The following is a 21,359-nucleotide window of genomic DNA, read 5'->3' on the forward strand; positions in this document are numbered from 1 at the left end:
TATCAAATTTGACAAATTTACTGAGACTACATGCTGTATATCTGGACATGATTTTCTTATCAGAGCTTGCTGATAAGATCAGTAATTACTGGTAATCGGCGACAAATATCACAAATAAAAATTGGCACTGCTTATCCCTGTTCGTTGGGTACGGTGCTGCTGTGTTTAAACCTTTTTCTATTTCATGATTAAAGTTACTTTTTCAAGAGCTATCTAATTTGAGTTCAAGGTATAGTAGTTGAGTTTCTAGATTCATGTTAAGAGTTCCCATTTATTATAACTTTGACTAGGGAGGAGGCGCCCTTGGAGAAGGGATGTTACATTGGTAGAAAAGGGACCTTCCATCCAATGTTTTTTTTCTCGGTTATTTTTGAACCCGGGACTAAAGGGCTTTTAGTCCCGGGTCAAAAACCAACTCCGATGGGGGCTCTTTAGTCCCGGTCAGTAATATCAATCGGGACTAAAAGCCCCTTTAGTCCTGGCTGTAATGGTTAGGAATAATGATGGAATCTGGTGGGACATTTAGTCCCGGTTGGTAACACGCCCTCTTTACATGCGGCCCCCTCTTTCTCCACCTTATCTTCTCCTCCTCTCCTATATCTCGCGCAAGCAGCCGGGCGACCGAGCCTCTCCTATTCTTCCAGGCACCTTATCCTCTTCCTTATCTTTCTCTCCTTCTCTCCCATTCTTCCAGGCGGGTGGGCGGGCGGCGCGGGCGGTCCCATTTTTTTTATTTTTTGGAACCTTTAGTCTCGATTGGGGGTCTTTAGTACTGAGTGAATGACTCGGGACTAAAGATGGGGGCCTTTTGTCCCGAGTGGTTAGTTCCGGTTGGATTTTTGAGACCTACGCGTCTCTCCAACCGGGACTAAAGGTGAGTTTTCCACCAATGTTACTTGTCACCAGGCAATTGGCACTGTTCCCTGAATTCCAAATCCATGAACGAACAATTGTTACTAAGACGCCAAACAGAAATATTTCGAGTTCAAAATAAGTACAGATGTTCAGATAGCCACACTGCGAAACCCAACTTTCCATATAGCTCCAAACCAACGTATAAAATTCAGGTGCCACAAATCTTAAGAATGACAAGTACGGAGTACATACATCCAAGCGAGCTAGCCTCCAAATTAAGACGTTTGCACTATCCAGGAAGCTCCCCTCCCCTGCTAAAGCAAACCAACATCTCTGATGACTGATGATATCCTTCTGCCGGTGGATAATGCATCAGCACAATCTTCCTCCCCTCTCTCTCTAAAACTTTATTTATATCCCAACACCCATATATATAAATATATATATGAACAAAAAAGAAATTCGGAAAGGGACACGTATCAGGCTCCAGCTGTCTCCACCCAGCTCAAACATCACCTCGCTTGTCCTCCTCCTTCCCATGCATGCACCCATGCGCGCGCTTTCAACGACACCTCCCCCCCTCTCTCTCATCTTCACTCCTTCACACCTCACTCCCTCCCTCTCTCTCTCCTCATCTCTCCCTTCTCCCTATATATACATCCACACATGCACCTCCCAATCCCAACACCAACTCTCTCTCTCTCATCTCACTAACCTTGTTGACATAGCTCAAGCTCGGTCACTGCAACTTCAGCTCCTGGCAAGAAACTAGCTAGAGGAGGAAGAACAAGCTTGCTCGGTTGGTCACTGCAATAACAATGGAGGTGGTGATTGATAATGCCGCCGGCGTGGCGGCAGGCGACGTCGCCGGGCAGTACCGGGGCGTGAGGAAGAGGAAGTGGGGCAAGTGGGTGTCGGAGATCAGGGAGCCCGGCAAGAAGACGCGCATCTGGCTGGGCAGCTTCGAGTCCCCGGAGATGGCGGCGGTGGCGCACGACGTCGCCGCGCTCCACCTCCGCGGCCGCGAGGCCCGGCTCAACTTCCCGGCGCTTGTCCACCACTTCCGCCGCCCGGCCACCGCCGAGCCCGACGACATCCGCGCCGCGGCGCTCGAGGCCGCCGCGCAGGTCCGGTTCCGGCCCGACCTCGTAATGCTGGCCGGTGGCGGCGGCGGCGGCGGCGACGGCGACAGCTGCGGCAGCGCCGGCAGCCCGGACCTGCTGCTCGGCGACGACGTGGCCTGGGACGTCCTGCTCGGAACCGACGAGCTGGCGCCCGAGTCGCCCAAGATGTGGGCTGAGCTGGCCGAGGCCATGCTCATGGCCCCGCCTGTATGGGAGGGCAATGCGGCGGACAATGACGAGTGGGCCCAGGGCAACCTCTGGGACCTACCTGTCTGGCACTGCTAATCCCGGGCCCACCACCCAGCTGATGCATCTTCTTCACATCCTTTGGTTTTAAGAGGTGTGATGAAATACTAGAAATCCATATGGATTAATCTTCCCAAAATACATATAGATTAATGAGGTATTCTAGAGAGCATAATCATGGTTAAGAATGTTCTGATGATTCTCTTCTTTGTTTCTGGGCATCTCTGGTCCTGTGTCAGTGTGCAATTTCTTGGTAGTTAGCAAAAGGTCTAGCTAGCCAGCACGTGCAATTCACGTGGGTAAAAACAATAAGTATGATGTGTAATTCTTTCTGTTTTTTGTCATGGATGAGAAGTTCAATTGCAATTGCAAAAATATATATATGACTGCAAAAGAAATGAAGAGACATAATTGTAGCCTTTTACCGCAGAGAGCAAGTGTTTTGTTTTATGATTTTGACGCTAATTTAAGGCACTATAGCGTGAAATCCATTTTGTAAGCCGGGTTAAAATGAATTAGAAGCCATTCAGACGAAGCTAGTATTTTTGACTTCACCGACTTTAGCTTCACCGGTGAAGCCATTTTGGGATAAGCCCACCCAAATGCCTCCTAAGTTTCGTCCTGCATTCACCTCTTCTATGTGATTCCATTTACAATAAACAAACTCACTTAGCAGGAGGCTCTGTACAATTTGTTTTCTGCAGTAGCAAGATGCAGGGTCCTACAAGTTTAACCCATTGTCAGTCATGAATGGGTGCTGTTCCGGTGGGCATCGGCACAATCTTGAGACATAACTTCACTCACCCGTTTGTCGTGTATTTGTTCATAAAGAAATTTGTTGATGACAATGGTTTTAACTACCATAGAAAGGTCTTTTAATTTATTTCCACCACATCTAAATTTCAACTCGAAGTAACAAACCACAGTATCAGAAGTTCAATCATTGATAGAATCAAACAAAAACAAGAGCCTAAAGAATGCTGTACGCGTCTTTGTGTGGATATGCATTCAAAACAAAACAAAACAAAACAGATTCTTGTGTGCATACCAAACGAGGAATCCATATAAAAGGCTTGACGTGTATCAGAGGAACATGAGCCTGAAGTTTCCTGATGCTGATACCTCCAACGACAGTGTCAGATATCCTGGGACCCACCCAACCCCAAACGCCCGTACGATTCATCCGGCCGCTTCGTACACGCACCTGCGCCAGCGCCGTGACGTAAAAAGGAGAGGCTGACGACCCACGGGTTCGTCCAGGTTCAGCTCACGGAATCGGGCAGCGAGATCGCCGTGTCTCCTCGATCGCCCTGGGAATTATTGCACTACTACGGTGATGGAGCAATGCAAGGCTCTTAATCGGGCGGGCAGGCATCAATCATGAGGCGTACGTGCATCTGGTCATTACTGTTGTGCTGACGACGGCTTAATCATTCGATCGTGTTCCACTGTTCATATATGGGTAATCATGTGCGTGCTGATGGCCGATGATTAATTGCTGTTAACCTCGCTCGCTAATACAGGAATTTAGTCAAAATTTGAAACTTATGGTGGGAATTTGCATTGCTGGCCGGAGGGGGGCATTGGCCCCTATATATGGCTCCCTATGGCTATATTGATACCTAGGCGAACACCCCAAGGGATTGAATAAGGAAAACAACAACGTAAACATCGACTAGCTACAAAAACTCTACCAACAACATGAAGCAAACAACACCCGTTGACAACTTAAACTAACACAAAACCCTCAAATGGAACGACCTAACGCGTTGCAGGACTTATGTCGATGTCTTGCTGACATTCTTGGTGGTGATGGGAAATATATATATAGAAGAACACGTAAGGTCGTACTTGCTTTTTGTGTGTGTGACATGCGGAGAAGACGTTGCCTTCATCACCTTATCATTTGGCAGCTGGGCTATTCAACTTTTTCTCTCAACAGTTTTCCTTTCTCCCCTCCTGTTTTCTCTTCTCCCTCCTATTCTTTCTTTGATATTCCCCTTTTCCTTTTTCTTATGCGAATTTATTTGATGTTCTCTTTTTCCTCTTTCTTTTGCGAATTTATTTGATGTTCTTTGCAATTTGTACGAAATCATGCGCATGTCCTTTAATGTTCTAGCTATAAAAGCTGTGAAAACTTGTATGAAACCACTACTGATGGATAAACCACAATGCACTAGACAACAACAACAACATTTATCGGCTTCTCCAAATAAATATAGGACTAACAGTTTGCAGAGCAAACTTGGACCCAAGCACATTTATTTGCATGGGCAGTGGCAAAGGCCACGAGGTGATGGCATGCAACAACAAGGGTTGCATTGAACAAGCATGGGTTCGTCTGCATGCATATTTTCCAGCTTAACACAAGTGTGATCTATATGCAAAGGCCAGCCAAGTTGCCCATTTGTTTCCCTTTTTTTTATCTGAAAAAGGGTGTACATGTATTTGAGATTATTTTCTGGGGATCAATTGAAGCTCATGTAATTATGAGCAATCAAGCAAGTTGTGCAGAAGTCAACTACATAAATTTCGTCCTACAGTTTACCATCCCATGCCATCCTTCATTTCCAAAGGTACAATTCTGACATTTTGCCAAAATTGAAGATAGCAAAATGAACTTTTCAATTGGATTTTAGCATGCCTGGAGACGAAAAGGTCGTTGTTTTTTTCTCGCTAACACACTATAGAACAAATTATTTGATGTAGGACCAAATATTTCTGCTTCGTTATTTGACATCATGGATGGTTTTGTTTTTTTATGGAACAGTAGTGCTATACTACAAACTACACCTAAGTCCAAAATCGTGGATCCATCGCTGCACATTAACTCATTAAGAGAGTATGTAAGCATCACATTATATTAGGGAAGTTCTTTATTGCAAATGAACTAGTGGAACGATACTTTAATTTTCATGTTTTACTAAGCTAATGAGATAATTCGGAATCATCCTTTCCCTGTGACTGCGAGGCTAAGACCATGATCTGAGATATTCAGAAGCACGTACGCGTAGCGTAGACTAAATTAAATTAGAAGGGGAGCATCTATCCTTCACCTGAGTAAAAATAATCCTTCCCTCACTCGATTTTTTGACCATACGATCCTAGATCGATGGACGAGATCGAACTAGTCTCCTCCTTTATCTCCTTCACCGGTTACCCAACCTTATCCACTCGCCTCCACTTGACGCCGCCCACTGCCTCCTCCCCGCTGCCTCACCGGCGCCGTCCCCGGCACCAGCGAGACCCACCCTCCCACCACCGCCCCTCCCTCCTCCCTCCTCCGCCCCCGCCGTTCGCCGCCGCCCTCTCCGTCTCCAGCAACGCACCGCCATCTCGACCACCGTGCCCCTACCACCACCGCCATCGGCTACATCGCCCCCGTCCTGGCACCGCCCTCCACCACTGCCCCGCCGGCAGCGCCCCCACGACCGCCACCTCTGCCGGGCCAGCCTCCCGCCGCTGGCCCTCCCTCTAAGGCCGCCGGTGAGTTTCCAACCCTAGCAACCCCGAAACTCTAATCCCGGAAACCTCGAAACCCTAACTCCCGAACCCCCTAATCTCGCTGTAGCTGCTCGCAGGAGCTCAAATCCCGGTGAGGAAAAAATCGAGTGAGGAAAGGCCGTATTTCACTTGGGTGAGATAAACCTTTTGCCTTAAAATTAAGATGGTGACGTATTCTTATTGAGTTATATATAGGTTAACCAGCGGTACGCATAATTTTGTTATGGAGAAACCAAAGCTGACGATATACAATTTACGTCTACGAATGCGATAACCAACTTCATCTCACTTCGACACGTATCTGATCACGATGATGTCACATTATCAGCAGCATTCGACGGTTAATATAATAAATAATATGTCCATTTCATAGCCAACATATCCTATAGTGTGTCCTGGACATATGTGATATGACAGTCCGTCCAGCCGCGTTTTCGCTCAAGACTGAAAGCTCAAGATCAACAAAGGCAACAAAGAAAGGTTAGTCACCAGAAAAGAGTTGCGGTTCCTTCTGACATGTCATCTAGGTAGAGCATACTTTCAAGGCATTGTCGACAGTAAGATGACAAATAGACAGCACCCAATTGAACAACGTGGAAGAAGAGCTGGGGTTTTCTTTTTTTTTTGTTCACGATGTTATTGGTAGAAATGGACACCTTTTCTCTTTCTTTCTTTTTTTTTTACTGAAGATGCAGACATATATGTAGGTTGAGGATCGGAGAAGTAACAAAATTGTTGGGATTCCCACAACAAATTCGATCTTCATTCGACGGCAGTCGACAAAAGTTTTATTGTTTGTAAAAAAAATGTCACCCTTTGGACGATCATGTATCCTAATGGCCTTACATTTCCTATGGCAGGCAGTACGAAGCAGATAGGAAATAGGGCTTTGTAATCCGTCCAGGGAGTAAGGAACATCGAGCAAATCGGTCTCCCACTGTGTGGCACAACACAAGGGCAGGAACTCGTCTTGCTGCTGATCCCCGCGACCAAAACACACACACACTCAGGACACGGTCGTCGTTGCAGCACGAGACACCAACACATGGCGGGCATCGAATCTGATTAAACAACTAACCCCACTCTCCCGCCCTCATTAAACAAGAGCAGCGATCACCTTCCGGAGATCGTTTGTTCAGATTCGCTCTCGCTCTCTGACGATCGATCGTAGTGGTTGGAGTACAGACTGGCGCACTCAAAGTGATCGAGTAGGGCAAAAGTGAGTGCAGAGTACAGAACACCTGAGAAAAGAAACAGATGAAAGGCTCACCGGAACGTCGCCTTCCACCGGATCGATCGCCACCGGTGGAGGGAGGCGAATCTCCTTTCCGGTGGTCATCGGATCCTCTCGGGTTCGACGGCCAACCATTCCTGTAATCTGGGATATATGACATTCCGTGCTCGTTTGATGGTGACCAGTGTGTGCAGTGTGGATGTTGGTATGCAGTAATGCACTGTGGTCGATCGGCAGCCCAGAAGCACGCACCATACCATGGCCGGTTGGAACTTGTACGTACGGTTTAGCCTAGCTTTTTATTGGGCGATGATTGAACCACAGTTCATCCACTGCTGCGGAAAATCTGTACAGGGGTGGGTGGAAAGAAATTTACAGGAGCGGTTACATTACCTACTCCTACTTTTCGCAGCTAAAAATAACTATTTGCAGAGCGTGTAACTTATTCTCTCCTGTTAAAACCCATTTGCAGGGATGGGTTATGCCGTGATCATTTGGTCCTGTGACCTGGCTCTACAAATGCGTCTCCAAAGGTGGTCTACGAGCTACAGTAACCTGCTCCTTTTTTAGCAGTGAGTTGCATTTTGGGCAGCCCTAGGAGAAAAAAGGGCGTGTCTCCAAATCGTTTTTTATAGTAGCCGTAAAGCCATCCTTTGATTTAGTTGAGATATGTGTGCATGTCTTATTGTGAGTTATCAATCGAACAACTTTTGGCTCAACTTTGTTTAGAGAATGTGCACTCTTTGAACACGTATTTTATTTATTAAGAGAAGATAACGTTGTTAAACGATCCAACGAAATGACCTAGACTAAAATCTATTTAGAAACCAACAGTTGCAACATGCAATTACCACTTAGTTTGACCAGCCAACCATTATTCTGTTCCCTATTTTGACACAATAACAAAAAGGTAGACAAGCTGCCGCGACAACAGGTGGAGAAACAGAGTGTCACTCTAACCTGAGCCAATGAAACTTTCCGCAAAAATGAAAAGACAAATGTGGTCATCCTCAACTTAGCAGCACGAAATTTACAAATTCAAAACATATACTCAATGAAGGAATCAAAGAAATCGTCCAAAACTTCAAATCTCTAGTAGTGTATGGACTCTGCTGGAGACTGACCGAAACTTTGCAAGCAATTGAGCCTAGTTGCAGATGGGCTTTGAGGCCCAGATCGAAGTTGGTCATGGGCTCCACTTGCATCATCACTTCAGCTAAAAGTTAATTCAGCTTGATCTTCTAGCTGAGCAAACAAGGTGACTGTAACACCCAAAAACGTAAAAGTGTAAACTTACGCTTTGTAAGGCGGAATACCTAAAATCTTGCCTGGTTGACCGGCTATTGTAAACGGAGGTTAAAAGTTGACTTTTTCATGCGTTGCTCGGATTCGCGATCAGACAGCGCACATGCGCAGCTCTCATCGAATGCTATCCGTTTAACTACCCATATGCATTGTTGATTTAGGATCAAAGAGTTACGTTTGTTTTTTTACCAAGTTTGATGGCGCTACAGCAATTCGTGTGAACTGTAACTGACTCTCGATGGTTCTGTCCGTTTCCAATTCACGTACGTTTCCCCCTCAGCCGCACCTTTCTTTTTCCTGTCTCCTCTCCTGGACAACATTCCTGCCTAAACACTTTGTCCCATCCTCCCTATCCACAAGGCCAGTCCTAAGATTTGGAAGACTCGAAACGAAAGTAAAATTCAAGACGCTTTAATATAAATATTATACAAATATATACGAAATGTTACTAATAAATACTTAAATGTATCTAAAAACAATATTCACACTAAATTATTTATACATATTACCTTAAAAGTTTTTTCTAACATTTCTCGATGCAAAGTCACTTATGATAGGGTTGATGTCAATCTCATCCACAATTTCTTCTCGATATATAATGTTGCCAAACTATTTAACCTCTCGGGACGATAGAGGTTCTACCGGTGCGGTGGCGACGATGTAAGCGCCGCTGCCAGTTGCATACTTCTTGATGATGTAAGCGCCGGAGCGTACATTATGAACAAATTGCCCTTTTGCCCTGTTAGGCTTTTTTGTTCTGTTAGTTATAATCACGATGAACTACGCTAGGTTGTGTGTTCATTTATTTCAGTAGTTTCAGTTCATGCATGAACTATGACTAAGCTATATTTATGTTGTATGTTGATGTATGTGTTGAATTCTGTTCAGTTGATGTGTATGTGTTGAATTCTATTGCATTCTGTTCAGTTGATGTGTATGTGTTGACTCTAGATTTAATCTGTTCGGTTAATGTTCTATTCAGTTGATGAGAGTAATATGTTGTTGTTATGAACATCTAGCACATACACGTGCATATTCCTTTGAATATGCATTTGTTATTTGTGTAATTCGTTCATAATAATGCGGTACTAATTATGCATCAAATGGAAAACAGATTTTTTGGCTACCTTGACAGTATTCTATAGGCGCTAATAGACATCGGTAGTTGTAGATTAATAAATGTGGCGGCCTAACTAGACACCACTAGGACTAGTAACCTCATATGCATCTGCGCTAACAATCACTGGTAAAATTAGCTACTGAATCGTACCGGCAGTCAGTGAAAGCCGATTAGAATATTAACATATTCTAACCGGTGGAAAAATACACCTTCATGTTAAGCGAGTTATTCGTGTCAGTTCTGACACCGGCACGAATAACCTACCACCATTTGTATTGGCCCCGTGGTAGCGGTTACAGCATCGGCACGAATGAGGTTTTCGCATCAGCATGTATGAGGGTCGGTGCAGTAGTGACAAGTAGGAAATTATTGGTTATGTGACTAAGAGGAGATCATAAAACAATTCGTATTGGATCCATAGCTGGCCAAAGGGATATTGATCCATGACAGATTAGAGTTCTAATGAGCCTACGATTTAGAAGCACATTAGAGTACTCTATGAATATATGGTTGTGGGGTTAGGAGCGAGTCATTCCATCATTCTGTCTATAAAATAGTATATGCAAGCGTCCTCTGAGCTAACAATGAGGATGAGGGGCAATTTCATCTTTAAATATATTTTAGCTGGGTTTAGCTGGATTGCAACAGCTAAAGGAATTGTGCACATTTTAGTCTCTAGCTAAAGTTTAGCTGAATTTTAGCTGCCCCGTTTAGTTCCCTAGCAGCTAAATTTTAGCAGATAAAGTTTAGATGGTGGATCCTAACAGAACTTAAGAAGATTTTAAAGAGACAGGCTCCACTTTAAATTTCACGAGATAGGGCGAGGCGCGGGGAGCAGTACGACGGCGGGGAGCAGAGTCTTGGTGGGAGAAAAAAGAGGGGAGAAAAAGAAAAGTGAGGGTTAAAAAACCAATAGAGGAAACTAGGAGGAGCTGTTCAATAAAATATTTTCCTATCAGGATGAGACGGAGCCATAAAATCCTGCTTCTTCACCTGAGATAGAGCTGGAGTCATTAATTTATAGTTCTTTGATGGTTGGTAGTTTTTATTTGCCACGAATCTTTTGCGTGACTTTAATCTTGACAAGTTTTGCACCATTTACTTTTTTTCTGCATTCGTAACTGACTTTCTATATGCAATCTTCACATTCACGCAGTGATGGACAAGAAGAAATCGGGGATTAAGCATGCTCCTCGCGGCAGTGCATCGAACAAAATTGGGTACACTTCTAAATCTCTACATCGCTATAGAGTTTCGAGGTTGCGGAACTTCATGACAAAAGATGAATCCGAAACTAGGTTCTGAGAGAATACATGGGCAGGCTCTAAACCACTTAACAAGCATTTATCCAACCTATATAATATAGTATTCAGGTAACCGTGGCACCAAATGCCATTAAATATATCGTTTAGAAGAGTTTTGGTTAGATAAATTGACTGCTCCACGTAACCTTTTAGCTAAAATAGGCACTCACCAGCTTCTGATGGAAGAAATAATTTTACATGGGAATTGCATAGACATAACAATAACAAATTTACAGCATGGTCTAAGTATCAGTATCTAATTAACCAAGGTACTCTATTCATTAATAAATTGAAGCTAAAGAACCATTTAAAGGTGAATATTTTCCTTTGATGAAAATGGGTATTATCTTAACAAAGGATAACTTAACTGATACCAACTCTACTAGGAGTAAAAAAAATATTATTTCTATGACTGTAATAAAATAATTAAGTATTTCTTCTTTAATTGTCGACATGCTAATATGGTGAACCCTACCAAGGTCAATAGAGAAAATGATTAATGAGCATGGGTAAAAAAGATAGGATTTTGATTTTTGTAGGCTAATTCGGTGTATGCGTTGTAGTTTTGATAAAAAAAAATCGGAAACGCTATGGTCAGGGCGTCCGGACGGTCGTATGCTCCCCACCGCTCCGTTTCTTATCTGTTTCTACCGTTTTTTTCTTCCCCATCCCTTTTCTTCTTCAACCTTCCATCCCAACGTATTCCTCATCCATCCCGACGGCGGCACGCTCCCCAACCCCGACAGGCTCGTGCCGCACCCCGGTGGTCTCGTCCCCCACCCCAACGGCGGCGCGCTCCTCCACTCCAGGAATCTCATCCCCCACCCTGGCGGCGCCCTTCCCCCCACTCCGACATCCTCAACCAACCGGGAGCGTCCAACGCCCCCGGATCCGGTGGCCCTCTCCCCAACCCCGGTGAGATCCGAGCGGGGAAGGATCGGGTGGCGGCCATGTTGCAATAGGTATCTCACGATGTTGCAGTAGGGATTCTTGGATGTTGCAAGCCTGTACATGTGCACGGGTGTTGCGGATGAATGTATCGTGTGATGTTGCACGGTTGATTTTCTAAGATGTTTCGATGTTGCAATAGTTGGCTTTTGTTATTTCATCTGTCAATTTTCCATGTTGCAATATTTCTTCCCGTACGAGCTCAACCCCAACTCAACATATGATGAGTTTTTGGAAATGTTGCATGAAACATGTGTTCAATGTTGCAGTGGGAATTTTTCCTCACGAATATTATGTTTACATTGAGCTATTTTTTTCGCATCTTTTTCATGTTGCAACCATAGATTTTCGATGTTGCAGCTATTTTATTTTGATGTTGCAACGGAATGTCGGATAATTAGTGGTATTTATTATGGTACTACTGTAGCCGTCAGATTTAAAACGGATGGTGATGCATGCGTCCGACGGGAGTTGCTCCCGCCGGACGTCCGGGCGCTAGCAAGCTCGAAAAAAAATAGTTCAACTCTTTTATGTAAACTGTGTTGAGGGAGCATACTTGCTACGATAATAGTACCTATATATATTGCAGCGTGAGGAAACAAGAGATAATGTCTGTTTGGCAAGTAGGCGTTTGAGATCGTCGCTATAGGTATCTTTGATAAAATGAATGATGAAGCAATACAATAATAGACTTATTTTTTATTTCTTCCTACCATTTACATACTATTTCCTTTATTTTTGTGATCAGCTTGTCTGTAAAATCTAGTTGTGTGTGATCACGGCCAGCTATTTATCTATTTTCTAAAAAAAATCTCTACAGACAAGCATTCAATCAACAAGACCCACCCCACCACTCACACACACAAAAAAAAACACACACAAAATGTTCAGCTTGTGCTTCTCCATTTCACCTCTGCGACCCAGTCAAAAAATCTGTCAGTGATCTGTACTACCGCCTCAGCTCTTTGTTGATGGATCCTGTCGTACAAACCTCTCGAGGTCGATGACCATGACGGTGACGTCATCCCTACTCCCCCTTCGCCGCGCCAACTCCACCAGCTCTCCGCACGCCGCCACCCTGCTCCTCGACCTCGAGACGGCGTCCACGACTTCCTGGTTGCTCACCTTGTCCCAGAGCCCGTCGGAGGCGACAACGAGGAACTCGCAGCCGGCGACGAGGGGAACCCGTGTCACCGCCGGCTCGGCGACTACCCACCGCTTGAGGCCACAGTCGCCGAACGACCGCGACACGGCCAGGCTGCCCTGTACCCGCCACACGCCGCTGCCGCTGCGGCTCACGTATCCGCCGCCCCGCTCGATGCGCTCGCGCTCGCCCTCCGCCGCACAGGTGTGGTCGGCCGTCAGCGCCGCCGCCGCGCCGCCGTCGCGGCTCAGCACGGCGCGGCAGTCGCCGACGTGCGCGACGAAGAGGTCGCCGTTCCTCACCAGCGCCGTCGTGCCGCATGCGCCTCCACTCAAACCCTGCGTTCCAAACAAAATCTCATTATTTTCACGTTCAAATTTTAAGGGTTCAAAGCCAAATCTTGCGACACTAGGGATCGGAGTAGGGACGCGCCAAGTGTACGTGCTCGATAGACTGCTACCCAGCCAATCATAAGGAGGTAATTAAGAAAGAACAAATTAAACCCTAGTCACAATCACATGATGGGCATCCAAAACTTTATCGCAAGAACAAAAGATGCTTTTGACGCGTTCAACATCGGAAAGTGCGTAGACCAGGTAAACGGACGAAGCAATGCAAGGGATGAACGTGCGCGGTAAGCGTCATTGTCGTGGTGCGCCGTACGCACCTGATGCTGATGCTGCACGAGGAGCTCGCTGTCGGTGGCTAAGTACGCCGCTCTGATCGCCGCCGAGACGGCGTCGTGCTCCTCCGCCGACGATGCTTCGTCGTACTTGTCCGTTCCCGCGGCGAGCACCGCGGAGACGACGTTCTTGCCGAGGCGCTCGGAGACAAAGTCCACGGCCGCGCGGCCGCCATGTCCGTCGAACACACCGTAGAATGCCTGCGGTAACAAGTTGGGAAATATTTAGTAAAATAAGCGTTACTTCAGTGTTGGGCTTACGTCGGTGTTACTGGGTCAAAACACATTGGATTTAACATGTTCTAATGCAGTGCTAATCATGTACTGATGTGTCGATCAGAGGCTCAGTAAACAAATGTACTTCCTTATTGTGTTGAACAATAGTGATTTTTTAATCACAAAACCATGACATTCGATTCCATTATTTGCATGGACCTTGCAACAGTATTTTAATAAAACTCCTATATATATTACCACTAACAGGATTAGTTAGATGTGTATGTATGTATATTGATCTTATTTGTATATAAGATCAGTTGATCGCAATAATATCATAACAAAAATATCCCACCCAAAATAATGTAAAGTAGAATATTATTAGATGAAGTATACATAGAGAAAAAATATTTTTCTTATTTTTCTCATACTCACGAAATCAGTTCGATATGCCACTTAATAAAGGCTTGCAAATTGAAAATGAGATATGCCATGTTACCATGTACTATGGGGATGGGAAATCAAAATTTCCCCTTTCTAAAATCAAGAAAAATAGTTTCTCAAATGATATTCTCCACAGAGAAAGAAATTACCAGCTGATCAGAGTCTCCATCATTTTTGTGAGTGAGCACCGAATAGGCATCCTCCATGGCGTGCCTCGGCCCCGCTCTACTCGCCACACAAAACCCCTCCCCCGCCACCTCGACATCAGCCTCCTTCACCGGAGCGGCAGCCGCGCCCCAGCCGGCGGCCACCTCGCCGGCGTCATCCGCCACCGGTATAACGAGCCTGGCCGGCCTCCTCCTCGCCGCCCACGCCTCCTTCTTCGTCTTCTTGCTCTCACCTTGTTGCTTCTGGATGGCGTGATCAGGGGCAGCCTTCCTCCGCAGCGCGAGGGGCGTGGCGGAGATCAGCCCTGCGGGAGAAGCCTTCACTGCCATGAGGGCCTTGCGGAGCTCGCCGACGAGGCGCGCGAAGGCGGCGACGACGGAGCACAGGAACCTGATGGTTTGCAGCATCTGTGGCTTGGGTGTCTGGTCGATCTGGATCTGCCGAGTCTGGAGTGAGAGAGACGAGACGGTGGGTGCGAAAGCCAGAACTTTGCTGTGTTTTTGTACGTGAGACGATGATATAGAGGAGGAGAGCAACGGGACAGGATCAGCAGAAGGGCTGGGTCACCTGATGTCGACCGGTCAATGCGGTGACCGGATCATCTGGGCTCTTGCAATTTTTATATTGTTAACGGAAATTTTCGTTTACTTAATCCGGACGGCGCGCACGTCCAGTAGTATAGATCGTGCCGGGTCCTAAAATCCGAACAAACAGAAAATTACACACTCGCACCATCTTGTAAGGTAGATCAGTGGTTTAAAAGTACCCACCGTGTTGGTACTTTTATGTGTAATTTTTGTCCACCTTCTGATCTGAAAAAATAATTAAAAATAAATTTAAGGACCATTGTTTAGTACTTGATGACACCAATTCGGTAGTATCTGGTAGTTCTCTTTCGGTACTTTTTTTTTCTGCAGTTATATTTTTCAGGATGGACGCTCTCGTTTTTTCAGCCATTCTAAATTTCTCTATAAATAAAGGTTATTTTTCTAAGCAAACAGGGCATTCTTCATAGGAGTACTTTTCAAATAATTGGAAATAATTAGCAATGGTTTTAAAAAAATTGAAAGTACTGAGCTAGGACAATTGGCAAAAGATTTTTTTCTTGCAGTCCTTTAAAAAATTGGGAAAAAAATGCTCTTTTAAGCTTTCTAGTGCTCTTTTAGTTGATGATGAAATAGATAAAACAAATCATGCACGCATTCTAATTACTTGTCACCACTTTAACAAGTCAAATATTTAAAAGTCTGCATGTGTACCAACCGCACGTAGCGCTTGCATCATTCTCCTTTTCTAATTATTAGTTGGAGGACAAGTACTCGCACCTGAACAAATACTGCAAGGCATTTAATTGCCGAAAGTGGTAATGGGAGAATAGTTCAATTCAGGCTCCGGAAAAATCTATACTTTGCTGGGCCTGCACCCTGCAGGAGACTCGGCAATTTGTGTACCAACTCAAGAACAACGGCTGTTAGAATTTTATTTTGTACTAAGACAGAGACGGTAGTAGAACTTCTATGATCATAGTTTGGGATTGTTGCTATAGAACATGAGTTGAACTGGTATGCTGTCTTCTAGAGCTCAACCATACAATGAAATGCCTGTATGGCTGTATACCACAATTTATTGACATACCAAATCTGGTGAAATAGTCCAACCATATTAAAGCATAACATTCAGCCTGTACTCCTGAATTGTATATATGGATCCTTAAAGGCAAAATGTATGCTTTTGTCCCTCAACTTTGCTTCGAGGGTCAAATTCATCCCTCAACTTTAAAATCGGTCAATCTAATCCCTCAACTTTTATTTTTGTTCAAACTCATCCTTGTGCTAATGTGGGAGCTCCATTTTGGCATGAGAGTAATACGGAAGTTTTATTTACCCTTGGCTCCTTCTTCCTCTCCTCAATTTCCATCGTTGAGTAACAATACGATACAAACCAAGTACGAGCATATAAATATTTATACTGAGAGTATAAATACATATATGGAGCATGTATATTGTACTATGAGTATGTGAGCACATGCTGATTTTAAAGTATGCGTACATAAATTGAGTTGTATATATACCAAAAGAGCATGAGTAAATACTTGTTTGATTACATAATTTTGTTCATATTGAATTTGTATGAGCACATGCATGACTTTAAAGAGTATTAATAAATGCATTTTTTAAAAATCGTATTATGTGTTAGTTAACAAATCTATTTTTGAGTGTATATATCAAGGGAATATGAGCACATACATGTTTGGAATACGTGAGCCAAGGGTAAAAAGGACTTTTCGCATTAATCTCATGCCAACAAAGTGCACAATATCAGCACAAAGGACGAGTTTGACCCAAAAATGGAAGTTGAGGGATCAAATTAGCCTATTTGAAAGTTGAGGGACGAACTTGACCCTTAGATCAAAGTTAAGGGACCAAAATGCCTATTTTGCCATCCTTAATGGATGGGACCGTATACTTGCCTATCTACATATACTAACATGGCGCCTGATGTATGTCGTCTATCACATGACATCAGGTATGATCATGAACATATAGTGGGGCACACGAACATTTCATTTCATATACCTGCTGATTAGAATGATTTGGATCTCGAATGGACTTTAAATTAATGTTTTGGGCGAGCTAGATGTGCATTTTAAACGAGTCCATAATTAAACAAACAAACTAATAACAAGTGTAGGATTAAACTAGTACATATAAATAACCTAGGTTTAAACTAGTGCACTTAATCTAAGATAAAACAGGCATACTAAACCAAGAAGGATAGGTCTATCGGGGTAAAATCGAAATTCGTTCGTAACCTTGGCGGTGCTTAATTGCATCTGCAAGGCGGTTACCCCACAATGGCTCAAATTCAAGTGACACGGCAAACTGTCAAATTTATCAATTATATTAAGTTTGACGGTAAAAAGATTGGATGTGTTTTTCATAGTTTAGGATAAGTTAAATATGATAAAGTATCATGCTCCTCGTTTTGGCTTTCTATATTACTACTATTCTACCCTTTGATATACCTGAAGTTCCAATGAGAATAGTCGTAGGTCCCACAAAGAATGTCTGCAAGGGAACTGCAAACTGATGACACAAGTAGGCGTTTGGAGTAATGAAATGAAAACTCCTTCCATTCCATTGGTCTCTGAAAGCGTGATTAGCGCTCTCTTGGTCTGTTGCCTTGCATGGCACTGTTTTGGTTTCACGCGTGCGTACATCACGGCCAGCTGGTCCTAGCGGTCCAGGCTCGTCTATATATTGTATCCGTCTTCCTGAGTAATACAATTAATCACGCTTGATTTCCTCTAGTCTAATATGGTATCAGATGGTTTCTTTCCCTCTATGCCCTAATCGCTTCCGCAAAGCATACCTGCCGCTGCCATGGATGATCACGACGCCGCCGCAGCCGAGGCCGTCGCCCTGACTGACGCTGAACGCGCTGAGCGCACGGCCGCCCTCGACCGCGAGGCTGCCGCCGCCCGCGATCGCGAACGGGAGGCCGCGGCAGATCGCGCCCGGCAGCGTGTCCAACTCGCCGATGCGGCTGCTGCCGCCGTCCGGGCTGCCTCCGACGCCGAGGCGCGCGTTCGCGCAGCTACTGCCGCCCTGGATCGCGAGCGTGAGGCCGCTTCGGCTCTCGCGCAGGCGGCCGTCTCCGCCCAGCAGCACGCTGCCCGCGCCAACGCGTCTGACGTCGACGGCGGCCACGACGCTCCACCACCCGATGCCGCCTCTCTCGAGGCCCTCGCGGTGGCTAACCTGCACGCCCAGGCTGCTGGTGTTCAGAACATCCGCTCCCTGGTTTCTGTCATCCTGAAGCTCTCCTCGCCTCACTACAACCAATGGCGTGACTTGGTGCTCCTCACTCTCGGCCGCTACTCGCTCGCCGACCATGTCACCTCCGACGTCGTCGTCGACACTCCGGCGTGGCATCGCATGGATTGCGTCGTGCTCTCCTGGATCTACGGCACCGTCTCCACCGAGCTCATGGACCTCATCCACGTTCGCGGCTCCTCTGCTCGGTCCGCCTGGCTCGGCATCGAGCACAACTTTCTCGGCCATCGTGAGACGCGTGCCCTCCTCCTCGACGCCGAGTTCCGCACCATCGTCCAAGGCAACCTCTCCGTCACAGACTACTGCCGCAAGATGAAGAGCATGGCCGATGCTCTCGCCGATCTCGGCGAATACGTTCCCGACCGCACCTTGGTCTTGAACGTCCTCCGCGGGCTCAGCGAGAAGTACGCCTACATGACTCCTCACTTCAAGCGTCAACGCCCGTTCCCGACCTTCAGCGAGGTACGCGACGATCTGCTCTTAGAGGAGCTCACCATGCCGGCTGCCCTGCCGACCCCGTCGTCCGCCCTCATCGCCACCGCCGGCAAGAACTCCGGCGCCCCTCCTCGCCAGCCAGCGCAAGGGGGTGGCAACAACCAGGGCCGCCGCAACAACCGCCGCCGCGGCAGCGGCAACCGCGGCTCCAACGGCGGCAACGGTGGTGGTGGGTCAGGTGGCCCCAACAACGCTGCTGCTGCCGGCAAGGGCACCAGCTCGCTTGCTTCCGGCCAGCCCGGTCCTGGTCACGCTGGCACACACTGGCCGAGCTTCTTCAACCCGTGGACCGGGACCATCTCCATGTGGCCCCGTCCACAGCCCACGCCACCCGGAGGATCGGCGCCTCGCCTTGCTCCATCTGCTGGCTACTCGGCGCCGCAGGCAGGGTACCCGGCGCCACAGGCCATGCTCGCTGGCCCTTTTGGTTTCCCCCCGCCGGCGCCCGTGGAGCCCGGTCCGCCACTGCCCGCGTCTCCAGCCCCGTCGGCACCGTGGACACCTTGGAGCGGTGTTTCATGGGACCAACAGGCCTTGGCAAATGCTTTCAGCACCATGTCCGTGCAACCCCCGGCCACCGGCGAGTGGGTCATGGACTCAGGTGCCTCCTCCCACATGACGCCCGACACCGGTAACATCTCCTTGTTCCGTCCCCCACGTTCTACTGGTCCATCCTCCATCATTGTTGGCAATGGGTCCACGTTACCTGTCACACACACTGGTTCTGCAATCCTTCCTGGTCCTTTTGTTCTTAATAATATTCTTGTTGCTCCTGATATTATTAAGTCTCTCATATCTGTGCGCCAGTTCACTACTGACAATCAATGTTCCGTTGAATTTGACCCGTTTGGCCTCTCTGTGAAGGATCTTCGTTCCAGGAACGTGATCGCCAGGTGCAATAGCTCGGGGCCGCTCTACTCCTTCCATCCACCGGTGTCGCCGCTCGCTCCCCACGCACTCCTCGCCGGTGCTCCCTCCTCTGTCTGGCATCGCCGCCTTGGGCACCCCGGCCACGACGCTCTCTCCAAATTAGCCCGTTCTTCAGCTATTTCTTGTACTAAGCATTCATGTGACACTTTGTGCCATGCCTGCCAACTCGGTCGCCACATTCGTTTACGGTTTACCGCCTCTACTTCTCGGGCTCTCAACATTTTTGATCTTATTCACTGTGATTTGTGGACCTCCCCTGTTTTGAGTGTCTCTGGTTACAAATATTATTTGGTCATTCTTGATGATTGCTCTCACTTCTGTTGGACTTTTCCCCTGCGTCTCAAGTCTGACACTTTTTCCACTTTGGCTAACTTTTTTTCTTATGTGGCTACCCAGTTCTCTCGGTCTGTCAAAAGCGTCCAGTGTGATAACGGCCGCGAGTTCGACAACCTCTCCGCCCGCGGCTTCTTCCTCACTCACGGCGTTGTTTTGCGCATGTCTTGTCCCTACACCTCCCAGCAGAACGGTAAAGCCGAACGTACCCTCCGTACTCTCAACAACATGGTACGTTCTCTCTTGTTTCAAGCATCCCTTCCTGCCTCCTACTGGGTTGAGGGCTTGCACGCTGCCACTTACTTGCTCAACCGTCTACCCACCAAAACTCTTGCCACCGGCACGCCCCACCTTGCTCTTTTTGGTTCCCATCCTTCCTACTCCCACCTCCGCGTGTTTGGCTGTGCCTGCTACCCAAATCTCTCCTCCACTGCCCCTCACAAACTCGCCCCCCGCTCGACTTTGTGTGTCTTCCTTGGGTACCCCTCCGATCACAAAGGCTATCGGTGTCTTGATCTCTCCACTAATCGCGTCATCATTTCACGCCATGTGGTTTTTGATGAGACCCAATTTCCATTTGCCCGTACCCGTTCCTCGCTTCCCAGCGATTTTGAGTTTCTCGCTGACTTTACGGTCCAGTCGGTGCCCCTCGGCCCGCCTTGTCCACCTTCTCTTGCAGGACCTCGGCGCGCCACCACTGCTCCAGCTGCGCCTCCCGCGGATGCCCCTGTCGCCCCCAGCCACACTGCGGCTTCGCCCCTTCCCGCGCCATGCGCGGTCTCGGCGTCCCGCGCGGCCGGCGTGACCTCGGTGTCACCCGCGCCTCGCGCGCCCGCGGTGGCCCGCCCGCTCGCCGGCGCGCCCTCGGCGGCCTTGCCCGTCGGCATGCCCCTCTCGCCCGGCCGTGCTCTTCTGCCACGTGCGCCCTCCGGCGCGCCCCTGCCGTCCTCACCCGCCGGCGCGCCCTCGACGGCCTCGCCCGCCGGCGCGCCCCCGGCGGCCTCGCCTGATGGCCCGCTTCCGACGTGCACGCCCGCCGGCGCGCCCCCGGCGGCGTCGCTCGGCCGCGCGCTTCCGCCGCGCGCGCCCGCAGGCGCGCCCCCGGCGGCCTCGCTCGGCTGCGCGCTTCCACCGCGCGCGCCCGCCGGCGCGTCCTTAGCGGCGGCCTCGTCCGTCCGCACGCCCCCGGCGCCCTCGCCCGACGGCGCCCCCCCGGAGGCCACGTCGACCGCTACAGCCACGGCCGGTGCTCGAGTCGTCTCGACTCGCACAGGCCAACGTGCTGTCACCGATGTCCCTCCCGTCACCAATTCCCATCGCATGGTCACACGAGGAAAATCCGGTTTCCGTGTGTCTTCGGAACCGTTGCTTCTACACGCCAGCACGATGTCGCCTCTGCCGAAGACCTATCGCAGCGCCCTCGCGGATCCGGCCTGGCGCGCAGCGATGACCGAGGAGTTCGATGCCCTTC

At 47.8% G+C, this 21,359-nt stretch overlaps 2 protein-coding genes across 2 annotated transcripts; one reads left to right on the plus strand and one right to left on the minus strand.

The window, feature by feature from the left end:
* The first annotated feature begins 1,518 nt into the window (after positions 1 to 1,518).
* LOC101781295 (ethylene-responsive transcription factor ERF024) lies at positions 1,519 to 2,633 on the plus strand. The gene has a single exon (XM_004978949.3). It carries the CDS (start codon positions 1,674 to 1,676, stop codon positions 2,262 to 2,264), a length of 591 nt encoding a protein of 196 aa, XP_004979006.1. The 5' UTR covers positions 1,519 to 1,673; the 3' UTR covers positions 2,265 to 2,633.
* A 9,722-nt stretch (positions 2,634 to 12,355) lies between these two features.
* On the minus strand, positions 12,356 to 14,748 carry LOC101774832 (probable protein phosphatase 2C 74). Its single transcript, XM_022829442.1, has 3 exons — positions 14,276 to 14,748; positions 13,452 to 13,667; positions 12,356 to 13,122 (listed from the first exon to the last, which is right to left on the minus strand). The coding sequence occupies exons 1-3, from the start codon at positions 14,699 to 14,701 to the stop codon at positions 12,598 to 12,600; spliced, it is 1,167 nt and encodes a 388-aa protein (XP_022685177.1). The 5' UTR covers positions 14,702 to 14,748; the 3' UTR covers positions 12,356 to 12,597.
* Positions 14,749 to 21,359: the final 6,611 nt, after the last annotated feature.

This window comes from Setaria italica, chromosome VIII (genome assembly GCF_000263155.2).
Source record: "Setaria italica strain Yugu1 chromosome VIII, Setaria_italica_v2.0, whole genome shotgun sequence".
Lineage (NCBI taxonomy): Eukaryota > Viridiplantae > Streptophyta > Magnoliopsida > Poales > Poaceae > Setaria > Setaria italica.

Coding starts and splice junctions, on each gene's coding strand:
- LOC101774832 (XM_022829442.1), bottom strand. CDS start 14,701: ATGCTGCAAACCATCAGGTTCCTGTGCTCCGTCGTCGCCGCCTTCGCG. Junction 13,668..14,275: donor ATGGAGACTCTGATCAGCTG/GTAATTTCTTTC, acceptor TTGTTACCGCAG/GCATTCTACGGTGTGTTCGA. Junction 13,123..13,451: donor TCGTGCAGCATCAGCATCAG/GTGCGTACGGCG, acceptor TTTGGAACGCAG/GGTTTGAGTGGAGGCGCATG.
- LOC101781295 (XM_004978949.3), top strand. CDS start 1,674: ATGGAGGTGGTGATTGATAATGCCGCCGGCGTGGCGGCAGGCGACGTC.